Here is a 26,874-nt window from a genome sequence, read left to right on the forward strand (position 1 = left end):
TGATGTGTTTAAGTTTCAACTCAATTCCCATAGCAACCAACACAAATATACTCATTTTCAAATTCATTTTATTTACCTCTTTTGTTTCTATAACATTTTTATACCTCACACGACATTTTATTCTTTCTCTTCATCCCAATTATAACATTTTATTTACTTTAAGCAAAGTTTGTTGAAAGAGAAATAATATTTTAAATAAAAAAGAAACTTTATGAATAAGAAATCAATAAAATAAGCTAAAGACTTTCACAAAGAAACACAAAATATAGTAAATGATAAAACGATAAATAAAATGGAAAAAAAGCAGATGAAGAAAAGTATAAGAAAGTTTGCATGGAAGATATTAGATGGGGGTGAAGAGTAAACGAGAAAGAACCAGATGAGAGAGAAAGGTTATGTAGGTAAAGATAAATGAAAGGGAAATGAGGAATAGAAGGAGAGCGTGCGAGAGAGGAAGGGATGAACGGGACCATTCAGACAGGATTCGGAAGAGAAAATGAAGAGAAACACGGGAGGGGAAAAAAGGGTAGATTACTATAGAGTGAAAAGTTGAAACAAAAATCTAATAATATAAAGGTTTTCTAACCAACCTCATTTTTTTCTGAATAAATGAAAATCAACAATAATTCAAGTGAAATTTCTCTTTTGTTTCAGGATGAAGTGTTAACAATATCTGAAAAGGTTGTAGTACATGTTCATGATCTCGTAACATGGCTAGCACCCAATCTAGAATGGTCTTGGGGACGAGAAGTAACATTTCCTATCACGCCATTGCCAAAGTCCGATGACAGATCGATCAAATCGGACCAAATAAGCCCACAAGTGCTCACCGATCCTGGAATTGATTTCTCGGATGTTGATAAACAACAAAAGAGTCAAGAGAATGAAACTATTTCAGCCAGTTGCCAAGACGATCAACATGCTAAAGTTGTCGTCTTATCGTACCCGAGGTATTGCCGATATCGGGCATTACTTCGTAGGTTAGAAGGTGCACCAACATGGTTATCCTCACGAGTGGTGGCAGCTTTGGGTGGTTTCACTGCAGTACCTGGGACGAGAGTTCTCTTCTGTAGAGATACTTTCGACTATCCTGATCTTGAAGGTCATGAGTTATTATGTAATCACTTAGGTAAATTTGTCATTTGGATTTATTAATCAATACATTTCTCAAGTATTTTACTTCAATATCGATTGGTGATCATTTTTCAGCACCAAAATTAAAAGGAAGACCTCGGAGAAAACGTAAAAAGCGAAGTGTCTCTCCTGGAGAATCGAGCAATGAAAGTGAAGCATCTGTCGCATCAACATCACGTGGTTCAATAACATATTTATCAACTAATTCAGTACTAAAACCACCATTATCATCAGCCGTAAGAAGAAGTGAAAGAAAAATGAGCGGTGATGAACAAAAATTCCTCACAGACGTACAAAATTTTATGAATTCGCGTGGAACGCCTGTTGGTAAAATGCCATTATTAGGATACCGTCAGAGTAAGTATTTTAATTATCAACTACTTCAATGATAATGATCTAAATTAAGAAAATACTGTCTCAATTTTGCAGTTGACTTGTATTTATTTTATCAAAAAGTTCAAAAACTTGGCGGCTATGATTTGGTAACTGGAAGTCGTCTGTGGAAATCCATTTATGACGAAATCGGTGGTAATACTGGATCGACTAGTGCCGCAACAATAACGCGAAGGCATTATGAGAGGTATATTTTTTTTTTTTATTATTTATTTGAAACATTATATAAAATAATTTTTTTCATTATTCATAGGTTACTTTTGCCTTATGAACGTCATCAGAAAGGTGAAGAGACTAAAGTACGACCTGTTAGTCGACGAAGTAAGTCTATTTCAGACATAACAGTTTCAGAGATATCGGAAATACCTGGGATGAAATTGGAGAAACGATCACGAACACCCCCTCAACTGCCAATGAACGGTGAAACAACAAATCTTACCAGCAGTACCACTATCACATCTATCACTGACATTTCCAAAATATCCTTATCGATATCCACACTACCGAAAATGGAGAAACCAAAGACTGAAGGTAAAATATCATCATTACGAAGTGTTCGAGTCAAACCAGAACGATTAAAGTCATTAAATACAATAATTGCCACAACAACTATACCCAATTCCAATAATGAACCACCAAGTCCACCGTTATCGACTGGTAATTCTAGTACTACATTATCAACACCTGGAAGCACACCATCAACTACACCCACTGGTGGGCAACCTTCAAATGGTCTAGATCGACAAATAAATAGCCCATTGATGACACAATCAACCACTCCACCTATCAGTTTAACTTTAACAACAGTAACACCACCACCTGAAAAAGATTTTAAAACTGAAATTAAAAGTGAAAAGCCATTAATTACAGCCCAAGGTAAAGAAAACATTCCGATTTTTGATAAGACTCAAAATCGTTCTGCAACACCAGAAGTTATTGATCTTGAACTTGAACCAGATGGTGTCAGAGATAAACTTGTTATACCAAGTTTTAAGAAACGAAAATTGGAGATATTGAGGGAAGGTGGTTTAGAAGTTACAGCCATTGATTTAGATACACATCAGAGTGTAATACAGTCGTCAGTACCATCTTGTAACTCTAAAAATGACGAGAACATGCTCAATCAACCGAAATTAATATCAGTTACGGTCACACCGGACATTAGTCATATGCTTCCTTCACCAAATGAAGTCAGAGAATTAAAGTCCATTAAGTCGAGTAATTTATCAGTTAATTTACAGCCAATTAATAGTAATAATAATAACGATAGTAACAGTAACAATAACAACAACAACAACAACAACAACAACAACAACAACAACAACAACAACAACAACAACAACAACAACAACAACAACAACAACAACAATAATTGCAATAATAATATTAATAATAGTAGTAATAATAGTAATTCAAGTCTTCTTCAAGTTTATTCACCGAATTCTCAGTCGACTGATAAAATTTTTGTATCACCTGTGCTTCCAAATGCACAGGCATTACCACCAAAAGTAACACAATCACGATCAATATTTTCACACAATGAAAAAACAGTATATGGCAATCCGAAAGAAATTCTAACTACACCTAATTGTTTATTAAATACTGGTGGTATATTGGACTTGACAGCACAAAAAATTGAAAAAGGTGAACGACCATTTTTACGACCAAATCTCGAAATTGTACGAGTTCCGGTCGTACCAAGACCAAATGTCACCAATCCCGATATCAACAGTCTAACATCATCTGAATCAAATAATCATCATCATCATCATCGACCATCTGTTAATCATGCTTCATTTAATTATCCACCAATGTTAGATAGCCGAACAATGGCATCAAATAATCTAGAGATAACTCTAGTATCACCGAAAGCCAAAAATTCGGCACAACCATTAATCCGATCTTCTAGTCAGCCAATAAGGCCTGAAAGTAGGCTTCGACCTAATGGAAAATATCCGAAAATGGTGGAATCGATAAATCCATATTCACCACGTAAAGTAAATCCAGTAATACCCAATGTACCGAATTTAAATCATTTGAATAATAATTGTTTCTCGCCAAAAACAATTAATTCACAAATAATACGTGATATAAGTGAACGTAAAAAACCAACAGAAATGATTCGTGACCATCAACGAAGAATAAGTGAAGGTGATGCAAATTTCAAAAATTTCATTGATGAAAGACGATTACAACCAACACCAACTTCTATTCATCAACAACATAATTCTCAAAAGATGCCATTTTCGCGTCAACACAGTGATAGTAGAAGACATAGTGTACCTAATTTGCCAACTGGTTTTATTCCAGCGTTACCAGCTGGAGCCAGTAGTTCAGCTGGTAACGTAGTACCTTATTCAAATGGTCAATTGACGCCAAGTAATAACAAATTTATCCCACCAATAATGGATCCCCTTTATTATCCAGCTGTTTATAATGGACCATTTCCAACATCAGTACAACAACAACAACAACAACAACAACAACAACAACAACAACAAAATAATTTACAACCACAAAGAAGTAATTCTGTTATAACTTCAGTGGCAATGCAAGCGCGACAACATATGCCAATTATACCAATACTACAATTTACTGATTATTATAAAAATTTTTTAATTGATGAACAATTAATGCAATCTACATTGCCAACAACTAAATAAAAAAAAATTTTAATAATTTAGATAATTTTTTGTAAACAAGAAAAAATTATTATTTCTTCTAACATTAAAAATTTTTGATTAGAAACTTTTTATAAGAATAAAAATGGATATTTTTGATGTTAATAATAATTTTATTAAATATTTTTTTCTTTTTTGTTTTGGTGCAATCAAAGACTGGATATTACTTTTTTCATTAATAATTAATTAATTAATTAATTAATTAATTAATTGATAAATAAATGAAAATGAAAGTGAGTAAATGTTTGAGAGGAGTAAATGATTAATAATGTAATAGAAGAAAAAAATCTTAAAATAAATTAAAATACAAACAAGGGTAAAAAAAAGTGTGATTTTAAGTTTATTGTTGATAATAATTAGTTATTAAAGTAACTAAATAATAATTATGAGTTGCTACTGAATAAAAACTATAGTAATTATAATGGTTGTTTTTTTTAAGATAAATGTGAAAATATTTTTTTCAATTTGTTTGCTTTTTTTTGTCTCTTTTTGTATATTCTATAGATAATAAGTCCAAGTCAGTGATTGAATGTATAGATAACATTTTAAAGATTTAAAAAAGATTATGAATAAACGAATAAAATAAATTAAATGACTTACTTAATTAATAAAAATAACAAACGGAAAATATTTAAAAAGAAAACGAGTTAAAATTATGAAATAAAAAAATGACATTTAAAGATATTTTTTGTCTTTGTATATTTGCATTATAACCTTCATCCATTACTTTTCAAGATACATCCATATTTTTATGATAATAAACATTTTATAAATTACACCAATAGTTCTACAGAAAATATGCATTTACATAATGAAATATTTAAAAAAATACCAAAACATAAAAAAATTTTCAATACCTTATCTGTAGTGATTGATAATGTTTCATTTGCTGCAATATACATCAAACGAATACTTTGTTATTAAAAAGTACACATCCTTTATCAGATCAATTGATGTTTAGCTTTTTTCTGTTTGATTTTCAATGAAATCTGAACAAAACTAAGTACAGAGAATTTCTCGATTCACTTATTGTCAAAACTACAGAAACAACACAAATCTATAGCCAAGTGTGTTTTGTGATTAATGATGTCGCCGGAAGAGGCATTACTGCTCAAACTGCAACAATGGCTGTTTCGTAAATAAACAACATTATTATTTTTGAAAATTCAAAGAATTTCATAAATGCAAGTCTTTATAGAGATTCAATTGACACAATTAGAAATCTTAATTGCCGTTATTTTTCTAGATCACATTAACTTTGGTAGTCATTAATAAATGGAGTAAAATATTTGCTAACGTTTAACAATTATTTATCGTTACTTAATATTAATTCCTAGTTAAATGTAAGTCAATGTTATTAAAATTAGTAAAAAACTTTCTTGATTTCTTAAAACGAAATAATGGCAGTCTATTAAATCATTCTTATATTGGCATTGTCTTTAAGATACTTTTATTTTTACAAGTTATTGGAAATTGAAGAAATATTGTAACATGTTTGTGATTCAAATCATGGATCATTCTTTCCAAATTTTCCTTTTAAATAAATTTATTAATCAATAGAGTTGTCTAAATAATCCGGTTATCTTTTCACTCTATCACATACTCTTTCAAATTCATTTCAATGATTAATTTTACACATATTTTTTCAAGTAAATAATGCTGAGGGACATTTTTTGTTCATTGTTCTTTTTATAAATTATTTCATTTCGTGTAATACGTCATCAAATAATATTGCAATCATATTAAAAACATGATATATAATTTAATTTAATTGAAGGTAATTATTGTTTGAAAATACTTGAAATAGTGAAACTAAAGATGAGATTTTTTCTGTTCATATACGAAACTGCTGCCACCATTCGACTCGGAAACCCAACATCATTTTCAATCTCTCTTTCTGTCATACCCATTAAACATTCACTTCACCTTCTCTTTCTGCAACGTTTTTTTTTATCTTCTCTGATACTACTTTACCAACCCCCTCTTCTAAACCCTCTTACCGAAAAAACAAACCAATGACAGTGCCGTAGTGTTAGTTTTGCGTTGCGTTTGTCAGCTGCAGTCATTTTTTCATCACCTTTAAACCTTTAGAGAATCTTGAATAAACTAATACGTGTGTGTGAAAATAACTATTAATTTTATCAATAATCCGTCAAAGACATACAAATAACCTTCGAATTGATGATTTTATTATCACATGTTCATCAGAATATCTCGGAATAGTATCAATTATCAATTACTCTAAAGTATACGGACCATCACAATTGATAATAACCACGTGATTCTTAAACTTCCGTTTGTGTAAAAAATGCGGGAAGTTTAAATTGATGAATGTTTTTGTGACTGTGAAATAAATGAAAATTTATCAATAATAATTTATTAATAAATTTAATTGTTTATGGGTCGATTTAAATAAATTATTGATATGCAGTAGTTGACTTCTAACTTATCAACAGAAATAAATTGTAAATTGTTATAAAAAATAGCAACACTGGTGAAAATAAGCGGGAATTTTTTTTCGGTATTACGTCCCTGAGAAAAGTACAGTTTGTTATTTGACTCACGTAGTGTTTACACTGTCTTCCATCTTATTTCATTGTATTTATTGTCTCACTTGCACTCATTAGTGGTACGGGAACATAATAGGTGATTCCGTTGCATAGTGTATATATCCGACATTTGTATTTGTGTGATGGAGGTTTGCTACGGCTTCTGTGAAGTAATATACAAGTATTGCTTGATAAATAAAAAATAATATTGGAATAAAATTAAATAATATTTATAATCAATAGCCAATTATTGAAGATAGTTGTCTGAAAATGGTGATTTTAGTGTTGAATATAGTGATATTTGATTGTATTCGACGGTAATTACGTGGTGTTGACAAAAGTGAAAATGACGCCGGTACAATTGTTAATACGCAGAGTAAGATTAAATCGTAATAAATTAATACTATTTACTGTGACTTTTTGATAATTTTTATGTACCAAAACAAGTCTGGTTCATTAGAATTATTATTGAGTGGTTTAATAGTGATATTTCTAGTGAATTTTGAAAGACTCGCGTATCGCGTTCTGTTTTCCTTACAATTAAGGAGGTTAGAGTTTGCCGGTAACCATAACCTGTAATGACGCGTACAATTAATATTATTTTTCTAAACCACATAGTTGTTTTATCTTAATCATATACATGCTTTTCCTTTCATCTATTTCATATTTTATTCATAATTAAACTTGATTATATTAATGATTCATAATTAATTTTATTATTCATTTAGTCATTTATGAAAAATCGATTATTATTATCCAAAAAATATTAAATTATTAGAAAAAAAAATCAAATGATATAATTTTTTAACGATTTCTCTTGGCTCACAATAATGATATAATTAATTTGTAATTTGTATCAAAATCACTAGAAATTCCTATAGCCTATAACCTACTATAAGAGTTTATTGTTTGTTTTTTTAGTGAATTTTATCGAGAAAAGTGTAATATTTAGTATTAGTGATAAATAAAGTTGTGATTTATTGAGTGCAAAATGTTATGAAGATGATGGATTGATGTTTATTTATTAGGATGAAGGCTAATGGTACGAATAATGGTAAGAAATAAGTTTTATTTCATTGATTACCGTTGAAAAAAATTATTCATTTTTAACATGAGTGGGAATCAATTGAATTAATGTATTTTTTTTAGGCTGTAGCCGTTTGAATACACCACTAGCAGCTACGACCACGCTGGAGGACCCAGGGACACCAGCGTCGTGGAAGGGCCCACCAGCAGGGTCAGAAGCGTCGCCATTTACTCCTAATTCAGTTGGTGGTGGACCTGGATCCGGAGGATACAATACACCTGGTGGTGGGACCAATTCAGGTGGTTTTCAAGGACCAAGTCCATTCCCTGGTGGAGCTGGAAGTCCAGCAAGTGGACCCGGATATCAAGGCCCACCACCTGGTTCAGGTACACCGCAGTATACTGCATCGCCAGCACCAAGTGGTTCATCCACACCTGGACCTGGTCCACCATCTAATCCAGGCGGATTTCCACCACCGCCAAACAACTCTGGACCATACAATGGACCTGGTCCAAGTCCATTCGGATCACCATCAGGTCCACCACAGTTTGTTGGTAGACCTGGATCTTCCGGGCCACCGTTTGTTCCACCCGGAGGTAATCCACATTTTTCATCGCCTGGTCAATTCCCTGGACCTCAATATGGAATGCCGCCTGGAAGCCCCTTTGGACCTGGCGGTCATCCTATGGGCGGTCCGATGGGTCCTGGACATCCGATGATGGGTCCCAGTGGACCAGTTGATAGAATGGATCAAGGGTAAGTCATTTATTTATAAAAATAAAACATTTTTACATAAATGATGATTGCTGAATGAATTATCAACTTTCACATAGTTATCGCTACACGAAAGAAGTTATTAATGAAGTGGCCAGAAAACTAATTAGATTTCGGCTAATTTTAGTTTAAATATTATATAAGATGAAATGAGGATGAAAACAAAAGGAAAAAATATGACTCTTTTAATAAAAACTATACAGAAAAAAAGTCTAAAGAACCGACACTTTAGTGCACCTGCGCTTTTTCAACCCTTCACACACGTTTCTTCGTGGTAAGCGACATTAGGGTAAGATGTAATTTATAGCTTTCCTAAACCCCTTTCAGTTCTTTTATCTTACAACCTATTCCCTTTCCCTACATTGCTTCATAATCTTCTCTCGTCCTTTAAACATTTTTTCCTTCCCTTTCACTATTAGGATTTGTTCTTCACCTCTCTTATATTCTTACCGCGTCAAAGGTTACCTCTTTATTGATACATTTGGTGGTGCTAACACCTTCTATAGATAATAATTTATTGCAGACTCTAAATAGTAACCGCCGATACACGAGATTTCGTTGTTATCTGTTCAAGGTTACATATTTTTATACATTGCATTGAGTTCTTCTTTCAGTAAAATATGTATTTTCTCGAGCTATTTTTCAAAAAAATGTAAGAACTGAAGGAAATTATTTGGAAATAATAGTTGTTTTATTAATCTCATTAATATACTATATAAGACCGTAAAAAGGACAAGGGTCATAGCGTTATCAAAGACAATGAAACAAAGTTTATATTGCTTGAAGAGTATAAAAGATGTGAGCAAGTCAGAGTATACGAAGAACATTAGGGTAAAGAAGAGAAAGAGAGACGCTTTATGGATAGAATGAAAGGAGTAATACCGGGACCAATTACTCGACAATTAGTTGAGTAAAGCAACAAGTGAACATCGCTATTAACTTTGTCTTTCTTACCCCATTATTTAAACACTATGGTATTTTATTCGAATACATTTTTTTTATTGACTGATTGACTTCTTATTCATTTTACGTTGAAACAAAATAAAAGATGACGTTGTAATTAAAACTTTCATATCAACCAAGTTTTGTTAATAATCAATTTTTCAACAACTTTAGATAGTTTCAGATAGAAATAAGTTGTTACGGATTGAAATGGATAGTTTCATTAATGAGGCATCGAAAAGAATGAAAGCCTACAGTTTTAGTGTGATTCAAATGGTCAAGAATTTGAGTGTTTTACTACTTTATTGAAAGGGAGAAAGTGAGAGAGAAAGAGAGAGTGAGAGATTGAGGTCATTCCTCTATTCGACCACCTGTGGAAACCGTATACGGACGTTTGCGTAAACGCCTTCATCACTTTCGGAGGGACGTAAGAACCCCATATTACTCTCGTCAATCTCTCTTGATCTCTTATCTTTTTCTTTTTTTTCTTTTTATCTTGCGGTCAATTTACTAAAATCAATTTCTAACTTGAAAAAAAGACTCGGTCGGTAAAATCATTTTTCCCGCCAGAATGATATTTTGGTATTTTTTACTCCAAAAACCGAATATAATTCTTATTTGAGTTCATGAAGATGTGTAGAGAGTAAGTACAACATGAATTCGTTTATTTCATTTGACCTTAATTGCACATTATAATGTCATAACAATGTTGATGAGTTCTGGAGTCGTTGAGTTTTTATTAAACGAAAAATTACTTAAAATTACAAATGGCAATTGTTTATGCTGTTATTTTGAAATAATACCAAAGGAAAGTTTAGTAACACATGAATTAAATACTTTTTTATTTCTATGGTGGTGGTGACAATAAATAGATTGTCAAGATACAAGTGTTCTTGTCGACGTAAATAACGATTCAAGTGAATAACGTTCTTGGCTAGGTGGTAACATCTATTTTCTAACGGCCATTAAATGTTAAATGGCCCTCGAAAGCTAAATTCCCAATTAAGGACTTTATTAATTTATTACAAAAAATTTTTAATAGAAATGACTTATCTACTTTTTAAATCTTTTGCGAATAATGAAATTATTTTTCACTCATTTTCTTGTTTAACCACAACTTCCCTAATCATTTTTCCATCTTTTCTCTATCAGTATTTTTGCTGATCAACAATAACTGTGTTCAAAATCTGAATGCATTTGTATGTGTCAATCATAATCATACAGTACCAGAAATTTATTTTGTTTCATTTTTTTGAAGGTTATACATGTGATTTTCCTGTACCGTTCTGTACAAAATAACTCATTGTGTATCTATAAAAATCATAGTATTCAAAATATTAATTTGAGAAAAATTAAAATTTTTTTATTACACCTGCATCAGTTGGTGACATTTTTTCTTTCATTTCCCCTTATAAACATATATATATATATATATATATATTACTTTTATTTTTTTTTTCCTACGTTCTCTCTTCCATCATTTCTTTTTTCTTTTTTACCGACGCAGTCCGACCCTAGTGGACAATTTCATTGCAATTGACAAGGGAGATTTTCAGTAGTTGGTCGAACTAGTTGCTATGGGCAACCCTAGACTCACAAAGTGAAAATATTGTCCTGTGAAAAGCCCACGATGAGGAAATAGGATGAGAAGGGGGAGAGTTTGCCCGGCGTAGGCGGCAGAACTTTAGAGGGATGAGGAGTCAGGGGTTTTCTTTCTCTTTCACTCCCACTCACTCACGTTCTCTTTCTCCTTTATTCTGCGTTAGAGAAAAATTCAATCCACAAGTTAAAGAGAATATTTCACTATTTCTTATCAAGAAACATCATTTTCGATTTTTAATTATTTGACAAAAATAAGAAACATTGGACATTTTTATTTTATTAGCAACGTTAAAGAATTACAAAAAAATAGATCTCTAAATGGGGAAAAAACGCCATAGAGAAGGTACTGAAAATCTGTAAGAAATGTTCTAAATGACAAAATATTGTCAACTACGTACAGTATTGAATATTTCTGTGTACTTTTGTTATAATTTAACGTTATCTAGGATGTAATTTTTTGTTGCTACAATTTATGAATATAAAATATTTGAATAATGAGCAAAAGAAAATTTTTAAAAAGATTAATTTTTTAAATAATGAAAATAAAAAAGTAGTGCGCGAAAGGTGAAGTGGAGAAGATGATTTTTTTTTACAATGAGAAAAAAAGACAAGAATGCGTTCATCTTTTTTCAATGCCCTTTTTGCTTAACTGCTTCTCTTCTCCTGCATTTGTTCTTCTTCTGCTCTTCCCCCCACTCTCTACTAGTGTGCTTCAACATTTGCCCTCTCTCGCGCGCCATCTCGTCGTCGCGTCTTTCTTTCTTTCTTTTGGAGTTTTTTCAATTCTTTTTTTTATTTCTCTTACTCCCTCTGTCGTCATAAGAATCTCGTGAAGACCGAGAAGACCCAACGACACGCGGCAAACAATGGCAGCGCGTGCACAAACACCCCCTTTCGTTTCTCAACCCGTAGACGCCATCTCACCTACTATGACCATGCGTCAGAAATGTTAGGTGGTGGAGGGTCAAAATTTCACAAAGTGGGGATAGAACAGGTTCGAATGAGTGGGAGAGACTAGTCTCGGTGAGCAGAGGAGAGTGGTATCGGGGATAGAAGAAGACTTCGTGTCGAGTAGAGAAGGGTTAGGCGGGAGCGAGACGCCAAATAGGGGGTTTAAATGAAAAAAACAAAAATAGTCGGGAGGGGAGAAAACTGGAATCTTGAGTAGCAACGACTGTGTGTAGTAATCGTAGAGAAGAGAACGACGCGAGAGAACCTGGGATGTTTTCAACCGATAGATCAGTTTCTCACGATGACATTATTTGTCACCCATCTCTGTCAAAAATACTTTTTTTTTATCCTTTTGTTCTAACTATTTGTATTCTATGATTCATTTTTTGCTACTTTGAATTATGAAAAAATCACTTTTTTTTTTACGGTATTGCTGGCTGAATAGTTCTTCAATCTACATTACCGACTAAGCTATTCTGAAACACTCTTATATTATAATCATTTGATGAAATACAGAAAAAGAGGAAAAATTTATAAAAATTTTCAAGGCTTACAAGTAAAAAATAAACAATTCGATGATAGCAATTAAAGCAATTTATTAAGTTTAAATTCACAGTATGAAATAAAATATGGAATTTTTTCGATTAATAATCATCTATTCAATCAATCGTAACATAGATGTAATGTATAACAAATATTCAAATATACATATATATATATTTATTTCAACATATGTATATAGTTGGTTATTCATGGTGGTTGGCCAATGTAGCGGGGGTGAGAGAGGGTGAGTCAAGTAAAAGGCAGAAAAGGGGATGAGGCTGAAAGGAGACATGGTGTTCGCGGATGAAGGGTAGGTGGTATGAGAAGGGCGAGAGAGGGTGGGTACGAGATATTGATCAAAAGCTACCCTGGCACCCAACTTCATTCCCCGTCACCCCTCTGTTAGCCACCCTGTTCCCACCCTCAACCCCATTCCACCCTACTAACCCCCACGGCCCGGACGAGCGCAACCAGAGATTCTCAACCTCCCGCCTACTTTTATTAATCAATTTTTTAATGAATTTATTAAAACATACTTTTTGAAATTATTTTTTTTATTCATCAAAAAGCCGTATTTTCTTGATAAAAGAATTTTCACGAATCGATTATATTAACGAATTAATCGACGTATCATTTCAATAAATTTGGTTTAAATTTCACTTTACTCAGTCGGTAATTTTTTCCAGTATTTTTGAACGTTATTTTTTATCATGGTATTAACAATTATTTTTCATATTTATTTTGTCATTTATCGTTGAAGGAAAGTACAATTAGAGAGTTTAAAAAATTTAACTCGGTCGATAATGAATCGTGCTATCAAAAATCCACTTTTTTGATTAAATTCCGTGTACTTTTTATTATTAGTTTGATTTTTAAAATAATTTCAAACGAAAAAATTTCAATAAAAGAATATTTATCACAATGTAGTTTTTATGGTCAGATTTCTTTATCGACAAATATTTAAAAAAGAAAATTACTCTATAATTGAAGCAACTATATGTAATTGATTCAAAATCGGAGGAAAGTGAAATAAATATTCAATTAAAGATGAACGAGTGAAAAATGTAAAAGATTTTGAGTTAAAGATTTAAAAGTTACGGCGTAGAGGAATAAAGGGAGCGAGACGAAGGTACATAAAATGAGTAAGCGAATAAGAAAATGAGTATGAAACACACGCGAAGAAACGGTGAGTAAATTCTCTTTCTTTTTTTTTCAGTCGGTCCTCTTTCTCTCCTCTATATACTTCTCGTAGGGGTCAACGTACAGGCGTACGGCGTGACCGAAATCACACATACAAATACAATCAGTTTAGTTGCAATCCATCCGTTCGGCTGTGACTTTTCTTCATCTTCATTTAACCTCTAATTGTTGTTGTTTATTCTATTTTTATTTATTGCAATATCTTTTTTTCGTTTTCTTCACAGTAGCAGAACATTAACAGAAATTTCAATTTTTCGCGCGTCTAAATGTTTTCTATTCTACTTTACCGACGTTTTTTAATGTGTAATTTCTCTTAATATTTTATATAAAATTTATTTCTCTCATTTATTTTTCTCCATTTTCATGATTTTCACTATTTTCTATATGCTGCTGCTAAATTTATTGAATATAAATTCCTATTTTACCGGCCCTTTTCGATATAAAATTCCAAATTAATCAATCAATTACATAAAAGAAATTTTTTATTTCGATATATAGAAAGAAAAATAGTTTTCATATAAGAAAAAGATTTATTTAAAATTTTTCATTTCTCAACTTTATTATTATCAAAGTTTTTTTGCTTGTTTATCTATGATGCTATATATTGATATTTACTTTTGTTTAAACATTTTTAATTTGAATAATTAATATTATTAGTTTTTAAAAATATTTAACGAGAGTTAAGAAATCATAGTAACTACTGATTTCTTCAAGTCAGTTCAAGCTCACGTGGCTTCCCCCACCTCCAACTATTGTTCCTACCACAGTCAGAACGTTCGTCTGTTGTCTCTCAGAGTTTTCCCCTCTTTTCCGCACACTATTGCTTCCTCCCCTCTATCGCTTTCTCTCTGTCTCTCTCTCTCTCTCTCTCTCTCTCTCTCTCTCTCTCTCTCACTGTAGTACGGAGTAAAGTTTGTCTCTATCTTGACGGCGTAGTAGCTCCAAACACCCAAGCGAACTGATCGAGGCGACCGTAGCGCCGACACACCCGCCAGTCTGCAGTAGCGCGACCGTTCGCTTAGACTGCGGTTCATAGATTATTGTGTTCTGTCCAAGACCGATAAAACTCGTGTCTACGTCCGGAAAATTAGCCAATTTATTTTTTATTCCTGTCATCAATAGAATAATAATAAAAGTAATTAGTTATCCTTAAAATTTTGTATTTAAAAAATAATAATAAATGAAAATAAACCAAAATAGTTGTGTTGAAAATAAAAATCCAAAGTAATTAGATAAATAATTAGTGTGTTATAAAATGTGGAAAATAAATGAAAAAAATTATTGGTGTGGACATGTGAGTTACTGTCGAACGCCAAGTGGCGATTGATAAAAAATAATAGCCAAAAAAAAAAATAGTTAATTAAGTAGTCAAAAAATATAGTGATATTTAAAATGTTGTAAATAAAAGAGAAAAAAAAAAAAATATAAGAAGCGACGAAAGCGTCGCATAGGGCAATGTGAAGCCACGTGGATTGGTCGTTAGGGAAGGTAGTGAGTGTCAAGAGTATGTTTATAATCGGGAGTCAGGTGTGAAGTGAGTTGTAAGGCCCCTGAGAGGAGTGAAAACGCGGGAAAGTGATTTTTTATTAAAGAAAAGCTTACTGAAAAGTATTAAGTGAAAAGAATATATTATATCTGTATAGATGTTAGAAAAAAGGTGAAAAAAGTGTTCGAATCGAAAAAAAACAAAAAATAGAGAAAACAATTAAGAAAAAAACTCTTAATAGTCGAAAAAAATTCCGAAAACGTCGTGGAGGGGGGAGTGATGCCTGTAAGGGTGGCGCAGCGCCCCCCAAGTCTTCTGCATTCCGGCCCGGTAGTCCCGAGCGGAGGAGCAGGATCGGGCCGGTGTCTCGGGGGGAGCTCGCCGCCATTGCCTTCGGTGTTGAGCCAATTGGCCGGAAATACAAGCAATAACACCAGTGGGGCCCAAAATCCATTACAAGCAATGGCCTCGGCAGCCGCGTCCTTAACACAATTAAACAACATGGCTAATGGACCACTGCCATTAGGTGGTGGACCAGGATCGAGTTTGCCTGCACCACAACCACCAACAACACCAACTCATGGGGGTCCACCTACTCCACATGGTCCAGTTGGTTCTGGGCCCCATTTAAATGGGGCTTCACCTAGTCCTCATCCGATGCCACCTCATGCTATGATGAGTGGTTCGCCACATGGGCCCCATTCACATATGCCTGGAACTGGTGGTGGTGGTCCATCACCACATCCACATCATCCAGGGCACATGGTTGGTTCACCCCATCATCATATACCACCTACGGGGTCTATGATGGCACCCGGAATGCAACCTCAAGGACCAATGTGTCCTCCTGGTGCACCTGGTCCAATGGGCCCACATTCACATCCACAACCTGGAGTCCCTGGTCAACATTTACACAATGACCCATTTTATTGTTCACCTTTCGGATCTCCATATTACAGGTATAGGAGAATTTACTAACATTATTTTTCAATCACTTCAATCAAGTGATTTGTGTGTTAATTTATTCATTATTATTCTTTTCTTTATTTTCTAAAATTTATATTTCTGTTGAAAAAAGCGTTTGCCATTGACTCTCCTTATTCTCAATGGAGAAATACATCAAATTTATGAGAAACCGTAAATCCATTAATAGCTGTCATTACACCAAAATAATTTTAAATATTCAGACAATTACTAATATTAATGAAACAACAACTTAAATGAGCACAAATATTGACAATAATGCTAAAGTGCTAGATACAAATAGTTTTTAAGTTAAAAAATAGTAGGCTATTAATGATAATTAGTGAACAAATGATTTGAAAACTTTTCTGTTTGATATGGGTTATGCGTTAGTGACTGTTGTTATCTTATCGCTCGTTCTCTCTTCGAGGATAAGACAGGCCTTGATCGCGTCTACGTTTGATTTCATTACTTTAAAACAAAAAAAAAAAATTAAGGAAAAAACATGGAATTTTGACAAATTCTATTCACATAATTTAATTAAAATTGAAATATTGTTTTCAATCAATTTCAATACATTCGTATTGATATTATTTACGCACAAAATATACATGTGTAAAAATTTTTTAATTAAAGAAATTTTTATTCTGCATGTAAATGTAAAAGAAAAAGACGAGAGGAAGTTGTATAGAACTCACGCTCCAAGAGTCCGTGACGAGGAAATACATCCTTAATCCAATTGCATACATTTAAATAATAAACAATAATAATGTCAGACAATATGATAGAAATTTCGAGTCAAAATTCGAAATCTTTATATTCAAGAAAAAATAGTCATTTATTGTTCTTGGCAATTTTTTGAATGCACACGTGACCTCGCAAGACCTTAGCTAAGTGTCTGTAGTATTTCCACGAGAGAACCACAGCTTCGGCCAATCTACCTGCGTACTACGAACCTCAAAAGGTTCTCAACTTATTTATCAGATGATAGTTTTGTTAACTAACGTTTTACAATTAACATATTATTCATATATAACTAAATAATCATAGAAAAAAATATTTAATAATGCATTTGTTTCAACATTCGATTGTGTGGTTCAATTGATAGTATATGTGGGTGTATGTGTGAAATTGTAGAAATTTTGTATTTTAAATTGCAATGAAAAATATTTTCAAATTGTTGAAAATATTATTACTAAATATTCGAAAGACTATGAGATAAAAGTGTTGAAAAGGATGTTTGAATTTTTCAATTCAATCGGATGATTGTTGTTTTGTTGAAATAGAGATGGTGGCAGTAATGTACGATGTAATTCGATGAAAAAAAGGACTTTTTTGACAATAATAAGAAAAATGTAGTGTTTAGTGAGTGAAGCAGTGGCTTCGCGTTGGAGTTAGTTGGTCCGTGTTCTCAAGGCCGCCTCGTCGAATCCTCTTGCCGCTCTGTCCCTTCCAGTATCATCAGTAGCGTCTCCTACTTCTTTTACAACAAGTTGCGTCTCCTTGCCCCTACCGCCATCTACTTTGCGTTTCTTTCCCCTCAACATACTTGGCACAACTCTCTTGACGCTGCGCACACTCTCTCTCCATCCTTTTATTCTTTCCTCGCGTCACTCTACCTCTTGGCATCTACATTTTCTTCCTCTTCGACACTAGGCTTCGGACTCACCTCAACTTTTAACTCTTACCTCCCGTTGTACCGCGGCACACTGGATCTGTGAGAAATCGAGTATTTAACCGAGCCATCGTCATGTACTAACTCCATTTGCTGTCAATAATAACGGAAAATTATTTCGTTTTAAAATATTTCAAGACTTGATATTTGCAAGCTTTATGAAAATGACGGTCCTCAAAAGTATTCATTTTCGTACCTGAGAGGAGGACAATGTCACAATTTCTGTTATTACCTGCGCCAAAGTAACGGCATTAAGTTGAGGATTTTACAGTGGTTAAAGTTAAGATCCTACCTAGTGTATGAAAGTTTCTTGGAAGTCATTTCAATTATTTTTCAAACCATATTCTCTACATATCTCACTACATTTTCAACTTAAAAATTATTCCTTTAACAGATATAAATATTATTTTTATTTGACATTATGATATTTATCATAAAAACCATACAGTTAATCAAAATTATAATTAAAAATATTGAATTAGAGATTAAGTCTATTTTCATGATGGTACTTTTTTTGTTTCACACATTATCTTACCACAAATCTCGTCCTTTCTTTCTCAGGCGTCTTGATCAGTGACCCTGAAAAAAGCCTCATATGTATATGAAACCGGTAACTCAATGTCACCATGACAATTTTTTCCATTATTTTATTTTTCAAAGATACCTCTTTTGAATATTTCTTCAACTTGGTCTGTTGTATGTAATAGTCATTTCAGTTGAACATGTTTTTAGAATGCTTTTCATAATATAAAGGATTTAAACTGTTTTGAGTCGAGTATCAAAGAGTATTGAATCAAATAGAGAAGGGACATGACTTGTCAGGCGATCAGTTAGAAACACGTAACCTAGTTCCGTATTTGGCGTCGCTCGAGGTGACTTAAAAAAAAACTCATCATGATTTTCTAACATCACCGTGTCACTATGTTTTCATTTATTTATATATATATATATATATATTTCTTCTAATGCATTATATACTTTAGATCCTTTCTCTTATATGTATATATATATATATATATTTTTAAAGATACATTTTATTATATGTCAATGTACGTAATAGTTTTTCTCCAATTATTTTTCATTTTCTAATTAAAAAATTCACATTTGTCTAGTGCATAATATATTTGTTCCAATATATAAATTTGGCAGTCATTGAAATAGTTACGTTTAGATCCTTGATGCTTTTATAATATATATCGTGGTATGGCGTTTTGTATAGGAGCTTTAACTATATTTAGAATGATAAAAATACCATCGTGCCTCCCGCATGACGGAGGCCTCCTGGCCCGCCATTTCTAATTTAAACACGCATAGTTTTACTGTGAAAACTATGCAAATAAATGTCCCATAAAATAAAATTTTTTTTTACAAAATATTTATTAATAAAAATCTTTGCTACTGTTGTTAATGATGATAATGATGATGATGGTACCAAGTTGTAAGTAGTAAATAACGATTATTATTGATACGATAAAAAAAGAATTTTTTACAATGAGATGTGTAGTAAACATTAATATCGTATGTTAAATGAAAGGGTAAAAAAAGTAGTAGAGAATAAAAGTGATGATAGTACTACACCTGTTCTCCACTCACCGTTTGTCACTTGAAAAGCACGTGTCAGTAAATTAACACTGACGTATATTGTATATATGTAATACGCGGTTTACAGTACCCACCACCATGTGATATCTTACTGTCTAACATACTCGCTGCTATACGTGTGTATATAACATGACATGCCTATTAAATAACACGCATGTGACACTTGTGGCAAGTGATATGTTCTTCTGACCTTCAATTAACTTTAACATTTTGTTGTTTTTTATTTCAATTTTCGCATCAACCATCTAACAATGTTTTTATTTATGACCGTCAAATGACGGTCTGTATTGTATATATTTATAAAAAGAAAGATACACGGAGGGGAAGATTTCGGCGTTCAAATTTGCCCAAAATATGGTATAAATTTTATCTTACCATATATAACTACATAAAAAGGGTAAAATTTTTTTATATTTTGTCTTTTGAGTAAATGTCTCAATCAGCGTTTGAAATGGATCGAGTCTTTATAAGGGTCGAATAATGTGCGTGTCTTGACTTGTTAATGCATTAATTACCGATAAAAAAGATTATTGAATTAGCAATGATTTAAGTTGAACTGGTACATCGGATAAATAGAATGTGTTTTGATGGGAATAGGAGTGTAGGTGAAGCTGAAGGTGGTTGTTGGGTCCCAAGTTGGTGGCGAATGTTGTCACATGCATATGCATGTACTTAGTATGTGGATTTATGCATGTATCTACACATTGGCAACACATAGACTTCGCTTAGGTGACTAGCATTGATCGTCACTATACTACCCCATGACATAACCCCTAATAATACATACTCCCCCGATCATCATCATCCACTACCACCATCACCTTCTCTCTTTCTTCTGACCACTCGTCTTTCGTCTCGCATATCCACCACTGTTCTCCGTCCTTTGCCAACCCAATCTGCGACTTCAGTGGCGCTCAGTTTTACCTTCTAGTTGACTCTAGTTTACTCTTCAAGTACCAGCTGGTCGTCAGCTGATTGCTCAGACCACCAACACCACCTTATAGCCATTAGCTACACAAACTAAACCCATTAACCCAAAGCTTCATCAACTTAATCGGTTAAAATCTACCCAACTACCTCACCTCCTATTTTATTCATACATTTTGATTATTGTCTCCAATCTTATAAAACAACAAACACTTTTTCAAATAGATCATTTATTGAAAAAAAAAGAGTCATATTTTTCTAAAATTTTCATTATATTAAATGAATGAAAAATATTATTAAATAGTATGAATGAGTTTAATTAATAGTAGGCGAAACTATCACAAAATAAAAATATACAAAACACATTTATTTAACCGAAAAAAAGAAACAAATAAATACACAGCACCTTAACATGACCAATCGGTCTGGCCTGACAGATCGTTACCTGTCCCCAGGAGGCACACGCCGTACTTTGGACAACCGGATATCAGACTTTACGAGCTCAACAAGAGGTTACAGCAGCGGACTGAGGTAAGCCAATGATAATTAATCAATTAAACTTCATTAATTAGTCAATCAATCAAATTTAATTAGCTTTAATTAGTTTAAATTACCATTCATTAAATGAATCAGTATTCATCTTACCATCATTTGGTACTTGACTCTGTCTTATCATTTTTTTCTGTTTTCTATTCTATCATATACATAGCTCAACTATATTGGAATCTAAGCATTTAATGTGACCAATTATTGCTTTATAAACCTTTAATCATATTTGAAATTAGTTTATATCAACATTTATCATATATTTATTGCACACTGTTGGAAGGGATTTATTACTTGTTAAAATGAATGATTTTTAACTGTTAAGAAATATTTCTTAACAGTTCATAAATCGAAATTCGCAACGCCACCTAACCTTATATCGACTAGAACTATCATATTCATCGATTCACCTTTTATAACCAAACTTTTGATCTTATCCATTTCGACAGTACCAAACTTAAATGCTCTATTTGTCATTGATAGAAAAATGCATGAAATTGAACTAAATCTTAATCTCATTTCGATATTATGTCATTCCATATTACTAAAATCATATAATCCACAATGAAATATGGATTATATTGGTATCATTATATTTCTTAACAGTTGATAAATATTTTTTGTACTAAGATAGGGATATGTTTAATAGATATTATTTTCAACTGCTAACAATCTCTTCTATCAATGCAACATCTAATATGAAAAATTGATACTCTTACCAAGATATCAAAATAGTTGAAAGATAGGGTTGGAATTAGCCCAAACATTGGTGAATACCCATACACACAAAAGTTAACGAAAATATTTTTAAAAAAATAGCTAAAAGATTAATGGGTAAGTGTGACATTCGCGGTCTTCCAAATCCTGTGGTCATTGGTTTGGATGTGGCAAGAGTCTAAACCCCTTCTTTTACCGCGGATTTGCTAGGGCCAACCTGACGTGTCACGTGCTCATAAATCATCTTTTCTCGCTCTACATCGTGTGGAGCATCTACTGTTGTGCCATATCCCATACTCGTGACTGTACATTACCAGAAGCATGTCCCACCGTGGAAAGGGACGACGTTTAAATCCTGTGGCTTTCGACCATTGAGTTGTTGGAAAAATTGAAATTAAAAAAAAAAAAAAAACTGTTTTTCCGATATTTTGTTTATGCTCACTGATAGAAGTCTAATCATGTATCAACTATTAAGCACAGTGTCTTTCCTTTTTGAATAGTTGACGAATATAATTGAACCAATACAACTGATACTTGATTGTGTTTTCATGTCACGATGCCATATGTTTATTTAATAAACCCACTAGATTTTTATCATTAAACTAATTGATTGACTGTGTTTAAGGTTATATTTGACTTTTGATCAATTGGAGGTTAGATGGCGCTGTGAGACGCACGTTTTGATTAATTGTCACGAAATATTTCTTAACTAAAAAAAATTCTAATTTGATTGTCATTGATATTGAAGCTCTCTTTAATATTGAAAAATATTTGTTAAAAAGAAATAAACAATATTTCATCACTCACAAATAATCAATAAATCTTAAATGAGTATTTTTCTTTTTATCCAACCTGTTAACAAATAGACTTGTTCGTCATAATGATTTATTTTAGTTAGCTGTTATTTTTGATGAGAGGGGGCATTTGATGATGACAAGATAGAAAATGGCATCTGTGATAGATATTTTGGAAAATTTAGCCGCGAGTCAAGGGAGGAAAGAAAGAACGTAAGAAAGAGAGATAGTAGTCAAGTTGTTTACAGGTTGTAATAGTGCGTAACAAAACAAACCGCCAAGTTGAGAACCTTCATGGGAGCCCGGGTAATAAAATGAGGGCCCCTGCCCTCCCTCGGGGGTGGGTCGTCTCCCCCCTCGATAACCCATATTGTACCCCTCCCCGCTCTCCTACTCTACTCCTTGTGTCTCCTCTCACCGGCGGCCCGCGGCCGTATATACTCCAACTAACCGAACCAGTTTTGTCCAGGTTCTAGGACGCCAAAGGCAAATAAACGACCTTCAATTGTTCTCGATGATATTTATGAAAATTCATCAAAAATGGTGGCCATAATCACATGATTTTTTACTTTATTTACATATTTTTTTCAAATTATTACAACTATTATTTAGATTTTTTATCGATTTTTACAGTTTATATTAGAGGTAGAATTAATGGACAATACTTTTACTGTCGTGTATATACACGATCATATACCACCCCTTAGTCTCCCTCACCCTCTCTCTCCTACCTACCTCTCTTTCTCTCTCTCTCTCTTTCCCTTCCTAACAACACTAGGGTGGTACAGTCTATGAGAAAAATTATTTCTCGTACATTCCACACTAAAAATATTACTCAACTATTTTACTTATTTTCGTTCATTATTTCATTATTATTATTCTTTTTTTCTCATCTATTTTTCACTCGAAAAACCAAATATTACTTTTACCAAACCATTTTTACAAATATTACAAAATATTTATTATTAATGTATTGTAATATTATGAAATTTAAATATTAAAACAAAATGATTATTTTAAAAAAATATCTTCATTTGATATATATGGAGATTTTCGATGAAACTTTGATGCCAATTATTGATTGTTTGTCAATTGACATTCCTTTGATCGATGATAGATAATGAGATGGAGAAAAATAGTAAAAAGACTAAAAAGTCGTATATAGAATCAGCATGGGGTTGATTGAGAAAAGAGAATGCAAAACAAAGTATATTTAGGGAGTAAGTAGAGGATGAGACCACACTACACACTGTAAAAGAGGGAAGGGTCAACGCAAACTTGCCAAAAATATCAATTTGTAATGCGGGAGTGGCAACAGTTTGCTTGATTTGGCATCAACACTAGATTAACTACGAAAAAAAATGATCAATTTAGTATTCAATATTATTTAAACTCATCTTACACTAATTTCTTTTACTTCATTTACTAAATTTTCCATCTCATCATTATTTACTAAAACTATTAATCATTTTTAAACATAAATAAAATAAAAAAAAAAATTAAATAATGTGTAATTGTTTACAGGAAAGTGATAATATTTGGTGGGATTCATTTGCAACGGAATTTTTTGAAGATGATGCAACTTTAACACTAGCTTTTTGCCTTGAGGATGGACCTAAAAGATACAGTATGTTATTATTATCATAATTTTTAATAATTAAATTAAGTAAAAACAAAAAAAAACATCATTTAATAACTTGTATTATTAATGTATGTAATATTGATTAAAACTCATTATTGATTATTTTTTCATCTTTTTTGTTTTGTGTAGCATATTTTTAATATCTATATTTTTTTTTATTTATAGCGATAGGAAGGACGTTAATACCTAGGTACTTTCGCTCGATATTCGAGGGCGGTGTCACAGAGCTTTATTATCATATGAAACATCCGAAAGAATCGTTCCACAATACAAGTATAACACTTGATTGCGAGCACTGTGTTATGGTGACGCATCATGGGAAACCTCCATTTATGAAGGTATTTTTTTTTTCTCGCACAAATATTCTCTATATGATTTATTTAACAAAATGATTTTTATTAAAAATCGAAAAAATTATGAATTTATAATAGGTTTGCACAGAGGGTAGGTTAATATTAGAATTCACATTTGACGACTTAATGAGGATAAAATCGTGGCATATGTCTGTAAGAACACATCGTGAATTAGTACCAAGATCAGTTGTGGGTATGCACACGGCACAGCAAGATCCTACTATGTTGGAACAATTAAGTAAAAATATTACAAGACAAGGCATTACTAACTCTACGTTAAATTATCTCAGGGTAAGCAAATTAATATTAATTTTTTGTTTTATTTTCATAAAAATTTTTCTTTTTAAAAATCCATGATTTTTGTATTACAGTTATGTGTAATTTTGGAACCAATGCAAGAACTAATGTCGAGGCATAAAGCTTACGCATTATCACCACGTGATTGTTTGAAGACAACGTTATTCCAGAAATGGCAGAGGATGGTTGCGCCGCCGGGTAAGAGAGGTAGAAAGACAGTTGCTTTACATGAAAAAAAAAAAAACCAAATAAACATGTACAAAATATCTATTGAATGAATAAAATAAAAATAATAACTAAAATATAAGTAGGAAACAAATTGAAACAAAGACAAAACAAAGACGTAAAGTATCTGTCTTCTTGTCTATTGTGTGAATGCATGTTAAAAATAAAATTAAAAATTAAAAATGATTTATCAACTAATAATAATAATATAAATAAGAAAGGTGGTAATAATCATGAGTACAAAAAATTATATAATATAGATTAATTTATTCATTAATAATATATATATATATATATATATATATATATATATATTAGAGAAAAGAGAAATATTTACATTAATAATATATTTGGTTAATTATCTCATTAATATTATAGTATCAAAAAATAAACGAATAATTAGTATAACGTTTAGTAATGATGATTTTTTGTTTAATCTTCAATAGAATCACAAAGACCTGCTAATAAAAGAAGAAAGCGAAAAGGCAGTACGTCAGGACCAGGAAATAATGCTCCACCAGCTCCAAGTAAAAAGCGTTCACCTGGACCAAATTTTTCGCTAGCGTCACAGGCAAGTTTGAAATTTTAAATTTACATAAATAATATAATCATTTTTGTCAATCAAATTAAACAATTGTAATAAATATTTTAATTTATTGATTAGGACGTAATGGTAGTTGGTGAACCATCTCTTATGGGTGGAGAGTTTGGAGAAGAGGATGAACGACTGATAACTAGGCTAGAAAATGCACAATATGATGCATCAAACAGTTTGGATCCTCATGGACATGATACAACAGGAGGACCCCCACCACATCCACATCAATTTCACTCAGAACCAACACCTGGTAATTCTTGGCCTCCTGATCGTGGTCCAGGACCCCCACCGGGTGGTCCTGGTAGTCAAGTTAGTAGCTGAACAACTTTTTTCTTCTTTTATTAAACAATCAAGTTATTATAAATTCTGAAAGTTACAAAATAAAAATATAATAAATTATTAGATATTAATTTGAATATTCTAGGGTGTCCAAGGTAATCAAGGTGGTGCAGGTGGAGGTGTTCAAAATACACAGGACACAAATCAACAACAGCAAGACAAAAAAAGCCCCGCGGTGAGCCAGTGAGGCCAGGAGTCCCCGCGCCCCCCAACAAGGGGGCGGCGGGGGCGCAGGCCCAAAAATGTGGCTCCCTAGCGGGGCGAGAATTTTAACATTTCACCTTCCTCTTCTTACTTCATGCCCATTAATAATTTACATTATTTACAACAACAACTACAACAACAACAACATTTGCAACGACAGTGTCAACAATTGCATCAGATTCACAGTAATAATGTAACACCATTAACAACAAAAATATCAACATCATCAATAGTACCAACAACTTCAACTGTATTACCGACAGAAACTGCTACTCCATCGGTATTATCAATTGTTCCAGATTCATCAACAATGTTAACAACGGTTGATAATATTTTGAGTATTAACAGTCTGCATTACCGACAGAATTTAACAAATAATAGTGATATTAATAAAAAAATTCATAATATTAATAATGATAATACCAATTCTGTCGGCAATAATGATTTTGTAAAATCAATTCTACCGATCGTTGATAACTCACAAGAACAATATCAAAAGAAACAATCGCCAATTGTTGATAAACAATTAATGAAAAAAAATAATAGTGTTAATGATAATGGTAATAATACTATTGATAACAATAATGATAATATTAATAGTAATAGTAATAGTTATAATAATAGTAATAATAATATTAATAATAATAATAATAATAATAATAATAATAATAATAATCGTAATAATATAATAAATATTAATAAAAATCATA

At 32.3% G+C, this 26,874-nt stretch overlaps 2 protein-coding genes across 13 annotated transcripts in view; both read left to right on the forward strand.

Moving 5' to 3' along the window:
• Positions 1–4,260, forward strand: part of LOC118064399 (AT-rich interactive domain-containing protein 5B-like) — a 16,806-nt gene extending 12,546 nt beyond the window's left edge. For all 4 annotated transcript variants that reach the window (XM_035078955.1, XM_035078953.1, XM_035078956.1 and 1 more), the window contains 4 exons: positions 655–1,129; positions 1,210–1,491; positions 1,564–1,714; positions 1,781–4,260. In XM_035078955.1, coding sequence (XP_034934846.1) covers positions 655–1,129; positions 1,210–1,491; positions 1,564–1,714; positions 1,781–4,190 — 3,318 coding nt within the window. In that variant the 3' untranslated portion in view covers positions 4,191–4,260. The remainder of the gene's footprint in view (positions 1–654; positions 1,130–1,209; positions 1,492–1,563; positions 1,715–1,780) is intronic.
• A 1,961-nt stretch (positions 4,261–6,221) lies between these two features.
• Positions 6,222–26,186, forward strand: Chi (LIM domain-binding protein 2 Chi). Of its 9 annotated transcripts, none has more exons than XM_035079031.1 (11): positions 6,222–7,133; positions 7,679–7,811; positions 7,907–8,540; positions 20,905–20,980; positions 24,031–24,133; positions 24,314–24,486; positions 24,580–24,792; positions 24,873–25,005; positions 25,470–25,594; positions 25,688–25,930; positions 26,046–26,186. In XM_035079031.1, the coding sequence occupies exons 2-11, from the start codon at positions 7,787–7,789 to the stop codon at positions 26,145–26,147; spliced, it is 1,827 nt and encodes a 608-aa protein (XP_034934922.1). In that variant the 5' UTR covers positions 6,222–7,133; positions 7,679–7,786; the 3' UTR covers positions 26,148–26,186. The 9 variants fall into 9 exon arrangements, with proteins under 9 accessions (XP_034934922.1, XP_034934920.1, XP_034934917.1 ...); XM_035079029.1 differs by having other exon boundaries at positions 6,223–7,146; positions 20,887–20,980; XM_035079026.1 differs by having other exon boundaries at positions 6,223–7,133; positions 20,887–20,980.
• The last annotated feature ends 688 nt before the right edge of the window (positions 26,187–26,874 follow it).

This window comes from Chelonus insularis, unplaced genomic scaffold (assembly GCF_013357705.1).
Source record: "Chelonus insularis isolate UGA/USDA-ARS -01 unplaced genomic scaffold, ASM1335770v1 contig_18_pilon, whole genome shotgun sequence".
In the NCBI taxonomy this organism is placed as follows: Eukaryota; Metazoa; Arthropoda; class Insecta; order Hymenoptera; family Braconidae; genus Chelonus; species Chelonus insularis.

Excerpts from the sequence above, each read along its gene's own strand:
- Chi (XM_035079023.1), top strand. The coding sequence starts at position 15,562 with ATGCCTGTAAGGGTGGCGCAGCGCCCCCCAAGTCTTCTGCATTCCGGC. Across the intron at positions 16,242-20,886 it reads TTCGGATCTCCATATTACAG|ATCGTTACCTGTCCCCAGGA; the intron begins GTATAGGAGAAT and ends CTGGCCTGACAG. Across the intron at positions 24,793-24,872 it reads CTACGTTAAATTATCTCAGG|TTATGTGTAATTTTGGAACC; the intron begins GTAAGCAAATTA and ends TTTGTATTACAG.